Source organism: Lactuca sativa, chromosome 4 (assembly GCF_002870075.4).
Source record: "Lactuca sativa cultivar Salinas chromosome 4, Lsat_Salinas_v11, whole genome shotgun sequence".
Classification (NCBI taxonomy): Eukaryota; Viridiplantae; Streptophyta; class Magnoliopsida; order Asterales; family Asteraceae; genus Lactuca; species Lactuca sativa.
In genome coordinates, this window is record NC_056626.2 from 337,298,287 (window position 1) to 337,306,714 (window position 8,428).

At 35.3% G+C, this 8,428-nt stretch overlaps 1 protein-coding gene and 2 non-coding genes across 3 annotated transcripts; 1 reads left to right on the plus strand and 2 right to left on the minus strand.

Moving 5' to 3' along the window:
* Window positions 1-1,704: 1,704 nt before the first annotated feature.
* On the plus strand, window positions 1,705-1,778 carry TRNAN-GUU (transfer RNA asparagine (anticodon GUU)). Its single transcript has one exon. It is a non-coding gene; the product is annotated as a tRNA-Asn (tRNA).
* A 62-nt stretch (window positions 1,779-1,840) lies between these two features.
* Window positions 1,841-1,922, minus strand: TRNAS-AGA (transfer RNA serine (anticodon AGA)). The gene has a single exon. It is a non-coding gene; the product is annotated as a tRNA-Ser (tRNA).
* Window positions 1,923-2,639: 717 nt separating this feature from the next.
* LOC111876852 (polcalcin Ole e 3) lies at window positions 2,640-2,936 on the minus strand. Its single transcript, XM_023873417.2, has 2 exons — window positions 2,698-2,936; window positions 2,640-2,649 (listed from the first exon to the last, which is right to left on the minus strand). Exons 1-2 carry the CDS (start codon window positions 2,934-2,936, stop codon window positions 2,640-2,642), a joined length of 249 nt encoding a protein of 82 aa, XP_023729185.2.
* Window positions 2,937-8,428: the final 5,492 nt, after the last annotated feature.

Consider the following 8,428-nt stretch of genomic DNA (forward strand, 5'->3'; position numbering starts at 1 on the left):
AAATTAGAAGAACCCAAACAAAGTCAGCTGGCCCGGCGGGAAGAGATCTCAGCCGAACAGAAAGACGTAAACAGGGAACTATTATTAAATGGTTTTTTTAGATACTTGAGGCGTGGGAAGGAGAAATCAAGAACTGAAGAACATAAGATTAAAAAAACATCACATTATTCTGCTTTGAAAGAAGCATATGGAGATGTATTGAAAGCTACCTGCAAAACAAATGCCCTGTTGAAATAAGTTCCACGTGTAACCATCGATGATTCATCTATTTGAGGTGGAAAAGGGAAGCAGGAGGTGGCAAGCAGCTTGGAAAGTCTTTGTGAAGAAATTGATATGAGGCGGTGTGAACCAAACGCCCAACGTGAGGTAAGGATGACCGGGGGATGAAAGTTGGCAGGGAGCTTACCACTGTATACGATAAAAGTCGCCGCCCACAACCTTCTTATTGGAGGAAGGAAGACGGTTATCGACGTGGATCTTAAGTTCACATCTTTAACATATACATAATGTTATATATATATATATATATATATATATATATATATATATATATAAACACATACAGAAACACACACATCATGCACACATTAGTACATATATTTGTATTAGGAGTCTCTAAAGAATGTCTCCTTGTGTCCATGCCTAGATGTTAAGTTTGTAATGAAGTTATATTTTAACTTTAGATGTTGGTAATGGTAGTTACTAATGTTTTATGACCTTACACAATATTGACTTGTTTATTTATTTGGTTTGTTTAACATATTTAAGCGTGTCAGGGTTTCCGCCAAGAAAGAGATACTTATGAATTTTTTGACTGACCTGGTAGAAGGAATGTCAACCCTTTGACCGGCTGACATACTGGTTTTTGGATAGGTTGGAGCGAAACACATTTATGTGGACCTTACAGGGGTATCCCCTCTCGTAGGCTTGAGGGCTTGGGGTTTACAGGCGGGACATACTGCTTTAAAAGTTGCTACATGCAAAGTCAAAAAACATGAATCCTGCTTGGAAAATCAACACATGTTCATACCATTTATATTTGATAGGTTTGGTTTTCTTGTGTTGGATGTGAAGAAACTTCTTAATACAGTATAATAGATAATGCATAACAATGTTACATTTTTAGATCTACGGATATAGTTTTCAAAATAATTTATTTTATCATACAAAATGTTTAGCGACGATGTTTGTTGCCCATTTGACTTTTCACTCATTATATCAATGTGATCACTTTTTTATTTATAAAACAAAACTAATCATAAAGCAATAAAAAAATTCTGCATCCATTATATTTCGTACCACGTACGCCTATTAAATATAAGTGGAATGTCCTATTAATTAGCCAGATCCAATTATAATGCAACTTACAATGAAATATTCTAGAACACATTGAACAAAACTTACATAATAATAACTAGTTTCGGTATCCGTCAACATATAACAACCAAAAGTTCATATTCAACTATATTGTATACTTTCTTTGCATTAAATCCATTGAGTATCTAATCCAACGGTATCAGATGTTGCTCTCATTCGTTAAAATTGAATGTTGAAGTCTTATTTGTGCAATATTTAAAATTATAAGTAGTTTATGAATATAGTAAATTTGACCTTACAAATTAAATAGGTTATTGTCATACGTCAAATTAAACAATTATTTTTATATTACTTATTTTAAAACACTAATTTCATGTTTGTGATGTAGCTGGAATAGCTCAGTTGGTTAGAGCGTGTGGCTGTTAACCACAAGGTCGGAGGTTCAAGCCCTCCTTCTAGCGATATTTAATCATTTTTATTTTGTTTCTAAAATGAAGAAAAGAAAAAAACTTAAAGTTAAAAACGTGAGCGGCAGGATTCGAACCTGCGCGGGCAAAGCCCACATGATTTCTAGTCATGCCCGATAACCACTCCGGCACGCTCACATTATGATTAATTGTTACTAATTCTATTAACACTTTTACTAGTTATTTATTTTATTTATTATTTTTTTTATATATATAACAGTTATTTTTATATATTGCTTTTATAGCTAACTATGTTAATTGTTCAGCTGTGGATCTAATTTTCATCAGTTTATGCTTTTTATGATTTATATCTTATATTGGTTATATGATTGGGCAATTGAGAAACCAGCATCTTGCAGTCTTAATGATATGGTGATTTTATATCATTATCACATGTAAAAAATATTTAAATAATTTATTTATTTATCATTCAAAATTGTTATTCACAAAGTTTCCATTTTAATTCAACATTAATTTCTGATATAAGAGTAGAACACTAATTTTATGTCATTCAGCATAAGTATGAGCAATAGTTTTCATTTACTGTTTATTCAAATCATAACTTATTTATTCATGCTAACGGAATTAAAAACACGTGCCATAGGTTTTGTTCAAAATCTTTCACTTTTTTAATGACAAAATATTTTTATTAAAGAAAGACTAATTGGAAAACCAAATACAAATATAAAACGATTACTTTTAAAGCATGTCGCATTTAATTATCCCAACAATAAATATAAAGGAAGGAAAAGAAAACAAGTAATGTTTCCTTTTCAACTCTTAAAATCTGTCAAAAGAAAATTTCTACTTCTTCTTAAACTATACATCAAATGACAACATTACTTGTAAGAAACCTTAGAGAAATCTATAACAAAACAAATACATTCGTTCTCAAAAAGATTATTATAACAACCTTGCGACATCTTTCATCAATAATCTATTAGCATTATAAAAATCTGTAAATTCCTGAAACGATATGTACCCATCTCCATCTGTATCAAGTTTAGTCATCATACGTTGGATTTGCTCATCTGACACACAACCGAGTGTCTTCAAGTTTTTCGCGAGCTCAGCTGCCGAGACTTTTCCATCTCCGTTGTCATCAAATCGTTTAAAAATCCATTCCCGTTCTTCTAAAGTATCGTCCGCCATTATGCTTTTCTAATAATTACATTGACATTGTTGGTTTTGATTTTATGTTTTTACTTAAATATGTGTTTGATTTGTTTTGAGCGAGAAGATATTAATGATGAACCCATAAATTGGTGAACATGCATGGTTGTCCCTTAATCACGGATTGCCTCCTATTTTTTGTGATGTAAATACTAAACATAATTAGAATCAGCCATTTTCCACAACATAAACCTTATAAAGAAAATTTAGAAAGATTTAGGTGATGATTGTTTTTTTAGAGGTAAAATGTATGCAGTTTGCGGATCATATTTGTAGACATCTACAGACGAAGAAGTGGACCAAACATCTGCAGTATATAAGAAAAATATTATTTGTTTTTTTAAAGTCTGCATGTTTTGTAAAAAAATATTTAAATAAATTGCTTTTTTGAAACTTAAAAGACTATTTCAATCATTATTGTTTTACAATGTCCAAATTAAATGTATACAACTATCATTATAACTTTTTTAATTTTTTTTAATTTTTTTTTAATTTTTAAATTTTTTATTAATATTTAAAATTCAAAATATTTATTTTATATAATTAGAAAACACATTAATTATTATGTTTTCATGTATTCGTCGTCTAACTTATTAAATTATTGGATATTACTTTTAAAACTACTATATTTCTACACGCATTATTTTAAATAGAATTATATTTTAAGTGATATTTGAAGTAATGCTAATTGAAAAAAAAGAGTATGGTGTATGAAAGTCATGTATCCCACATCCATTCACTGAACAAAGAAAACAAGGGTGAGACTTTTATATAAAGAAGACATAACTGAATATAAAATTGAATAGCAGTGGCCTTTTGATTTTTATAATAATAATTAAGGATTGCGTCATTTTTTTTAATTTTATATAAATTACAAGAACATATGGTTGAAGAGGTAAGAAGTGGGTGAATCAAATCTGTCCAAAAGAGAGGACGTGCATACCTTTTTAAATCTGTGGTCTTTTAAAAAACAAACGGTCTGCAAGTTTAAATGTTTGCGTGCCGTCTGCACAACGCATACAAAAGTGGCAAAGAAGAGATTTTGAGAAAAAACAAATAACATCTTAGTTATTAAACTGTCTAAACTTAAGCCTCAATTGACTATAAACCGTTAATCTAATGATGAAGTTTTATTAAGCTGAAATAAGTCATCCATTTACCACCAATATTGATTAGCTTCATTGAACAAATAACTTGGATGTTGAAAACCTTCCGTGAAAAGTTAATGACAGTATCTATATAGTATCTATATGGTTAAGGGTGGAAAAGATAGACATTCTTAATTAAAACCAATGTACTCTTTGTATGTGTAATGATAAGATATATGCTTCATTATCAAGATTTGGAAGAGATGAGAAGTAGTAGTGGGCTATATCGAAAGCACCCTCTCTCTCGAACAAATAATCTCATCATATATCGGGTCGAGCAACCGCATCAGCAGCGGAGTTCGGAACCTGATGAAAGTGTCAAAAACGACCTACCCAATTCCAATAAGGGATTTTGTGTTACTAATGATCAACTACAAGAATCATACATGACAGAGACACATAAATAGTACCTTCTGATACACATAATCCCCTCATTAACAGTATAATACTGTGACATCCCCAAAATCTGGACCAGAAAAAACCGATTTCATTTATGCTTTTTAAAATAATTTCAGAGTAAATCCTTTTGATTTAAAAGTGTTGCGGAATTTGTTTCCAAAACAAAACACGATAAAATAATATTTACCAAAGTATTTCATCAAGGGATGCATTTTCATTATATAATCAAAACTCGGGATGTCATGTTCCGATACAGACCATAAAGCATAAACGATAACATTACAAGTCATTTAACAAATATATACATATACACACTTGTAAACAAAACAACTTGATGATTCAACCATCTTATGCCCTCGCGCCACCACCTGTAATACAAATAAAACTGAGTGGGTCAGCCTTGGGAGCCTGGTGAGCATATAGGGTTTTCAACCCACAATAAATAAATTATATTTAATTTCACCAACCAATCCCTATCCCGATTACCCATTCCCGTTATCCTCACTTTACGTCCCTAAAATAACATCTATCTCAAGGGACATAATCTAGGATTTTCATCGGGACGAACATCACTGCGAAGGGGTTTCCTCAACAATAGATATCCTAAAGGCAACCATGAGGGGGATAGAGTACACCGGTGAACACATCGTTCACAACACCTACAGGTTATGAACCTGCTAGTCTTCCACTGGACAGTCTAGAAAGAGTCCGTGGTCGTTATCCATACTCCGTTGAATAACTAGATCAACAACAACAACAACATCGAGGCCTCTCATCTGTTTATTACACACCAACTATCTACCCATATTCTACCCAACATATTAGTAGATAAAATATATACTTTCATACATAGTTTGAAACCTGATATCATTTTCATTCAATATATATTCCACATAACATATGAGGCATACCCACGTAACACGTATTTCATAGAAAGCAATTCAGATCTATGAGATGGAAGAGGGTGAACATACATTCACACACATAACAACAAATTCTACACATAACACGTATTTCGTATAAAATACTCCTTAATCATGCGTTAGAAGAAAGTAACTACACACTCACACATATAAATACCAATATACTTAACTACACTCGAACCATACTTGTATTATTATCGTGTTTATGAAAGGTAGTATACACTCACTTGATCAGAAGACGATCGGACAGCACTACGACTTGCAGAAGTAGTAATCCTCAGCAGATCTGGAAGATCTTCACAAAAATCGAACTTCTCGCGGGCAGAGCTTCGACTTGGGAACCGCACTTTTCGGGATCTTCGGGATCTCGGGACTTGCCTCGGGGCTCGAGAATGATACCGGGGCTTCGGGGTATTTCTGGAACGCAAATTGATGCAAAACGGGAGAGAGAAGAGAGAAAATGAACAAAACTCTCGGCTGCCCTCGCAAGCCTTTTATAGAGGCTGAGCCTCGCACGTACGCGGGGCGTACGCCTGTACGCGGGGCATACAGGTCCGAAATCGTCACTGCGTTCGTCATCCGAAACCACTTGCTGCGAGTGTCGACATCTTCGGAGTACGCGGGGCGTACCTCGGATGAGTCCGATGACTCGTCCTCGGATAATACCGGAATTTTCAATTAAAAATAAATACAAATTAATTAATAAACTTCGGAAATTCATATCTTCTTCATACGAACTCCGTTTTCGACGTTCTTTATATCCACGAGAAGGTGAGACTACGCACTACAACTTTCGTTTAGACTCCGTCGGCTAATTTTGACTTTATTTTTATTATTTATTTTTAATAGGCCGCGACAGAAAATCTTCGTTATAAATTCATAACTTCTTCGTTTGACGTCCGTTCTCGCCTAACTTTTTATCGCTTCAATACCAACAACGAGACCTTCGATCCTCATTTAGAATGCTTCGGCTAAAAACCGCTCGATCTCAAATCGAGTATTTCAGGCTGCATACCGCAAAGTCGAAACTTCGATAAATCATAACTTCCTCATACGAAGTCAGATTTGGGCGTTCTATATATATTCGGAAACCTCGTTTCAACTACTACAACATTATCCAAAGATATTAAGTTTATTTTACACTTAAATTTTGACGCTTATTTTTATTCTTAATTAATCAAACCACATAATTAAGCAATTAAGCACAAAACACATACTACTCAAATAATACACTCTTATTATTTCAAAACGGGTTACAAAGGTTAACCTAGACTATTACATTGCTAAAAATGGGAAGCCCGGAAACACAGGCGTTACAATTCTCTCCACCTTAGAATGATTCCGTCCCCGGAATCACACATCAACAAACAAATGCGGATAGCGACCCATCATGTCACTCTCCGTCTCCCAGGTGAGATTCGGCCCATTCGTGTGTTTCCATCGGACAAGCACTAACCCAACCATCTTGCGTCGCAATTTCTTAGTCTTTCGGTCAACAATTGCCTCTGGTTCCTCAATCAACCTTTTGTTCTCATCGATTCTCAACTCCTAAAGTGGAATCATGTTGGGAACTTCTCCCGTGAACTTCCTCAAATAACACACATGAAAAGTGTTATGAATTCCATTCAGTTCTTCTGGTAGTTCGAGCTTGTAAGCTTGGTTCCCAATTCTCTGAAGAACTTTAAACGGTCCAATAAACCTTGGACTCAACTTTTCCCTTTTACCAAATCTTATAAGTCCCTTCCACGGCGAGACTTTAAGCAAAACCGAATCCCCAACCTCAAAAGTCATCGGTCTTCGCTTCTTGTCAGCATAGCTCTTTTGACGATCTTGAGCTGCTAACCTTCTTTCCCTGATTATTTTCAACTTTTCAGCAGTTTAATGAACCAACTCCGGTCCCATAAACTGCTTTTCCCCATCCTCAAGCCAACAAGACGGTGTACGACACTTCTGTCCATACAAAGCTTGGTAAGGTGCCATCTTAATGCTCGAGTGGAAACTATTATTGTAGGAAAATTCTACCGAAGGTAAATGTTCATCCCAATTACCTAAGAATTCCAAGGTACATGCTCTTAGCATATCTTCAAGCGTTTGTATCGTTCTTTCGCTCTGACCATCAGTCTGCGGATGGTAAGCTGTACTTAAACATAACTTGGTACCCAATTCCTCTTGTAGACTTTTCCAAAATTGTGAGGTGAAACGGCTATCACGATCCGACACAATCGTTAACGGAACACCGTGAAGCCTCACAATTTCCTTCACATAAGAATTCGCAAGCTTCTCCATAGACCATTTCTCCTTGGCCGCTATGAAATGTGCACTCTTAGTGAATCGATCAGCGACCACCCAAATCATCTCGTGACCATTCTTTGTTCTGGGCAGTTTAGTGACAAAATCCATAGCAATGTCTTCCCACTTACCCATTGGCACAGGCAAAGGTTCTAAACTCCCGTACGGTTTCTGATGTTGTGTCTTTACTCTCGCGCAAGTCACACACTCAGCCACATACTTTGCAACATCAAGCTTCATCGTTGGCCACCAGTAGTAGGGTTTCAGGTCCCTATACATTTTAGTGCTACCCGGATGAATCGAGTACATGGTCTTGTGAGCTTCTTCCATCAGAAGATCTCTGACTCCTCCAGACTTAGGTACCCAAATCCGATCTTGGAACACCTTCAGTCTGTGACTGTTTACACTGAACACTAACGTTTTGCCCAAACGTTCCTCCTTTCGGTCATTTTTCTCAGAAGCTTCGCTTTGAGCTTTCTTTATACTTTCCACAATAGTCGAGACAACTTCAATTCTCAACGCTCTTGGCCTTTTCCTTTCAAGATTGACTTTCCGACTGAGAGCATCAGCAACAACATTAGCTTTACCGTGGTGGTAAAGTATCTCGCAGTCGTAGTCCTTAAGTAATTCCAGCCAGCGTCGTTGCCTCATATTCAATTCCTTCTGATTAAAGAGATATTGGAGACTCTTATGATCAGTGAAAAGTTTGCAC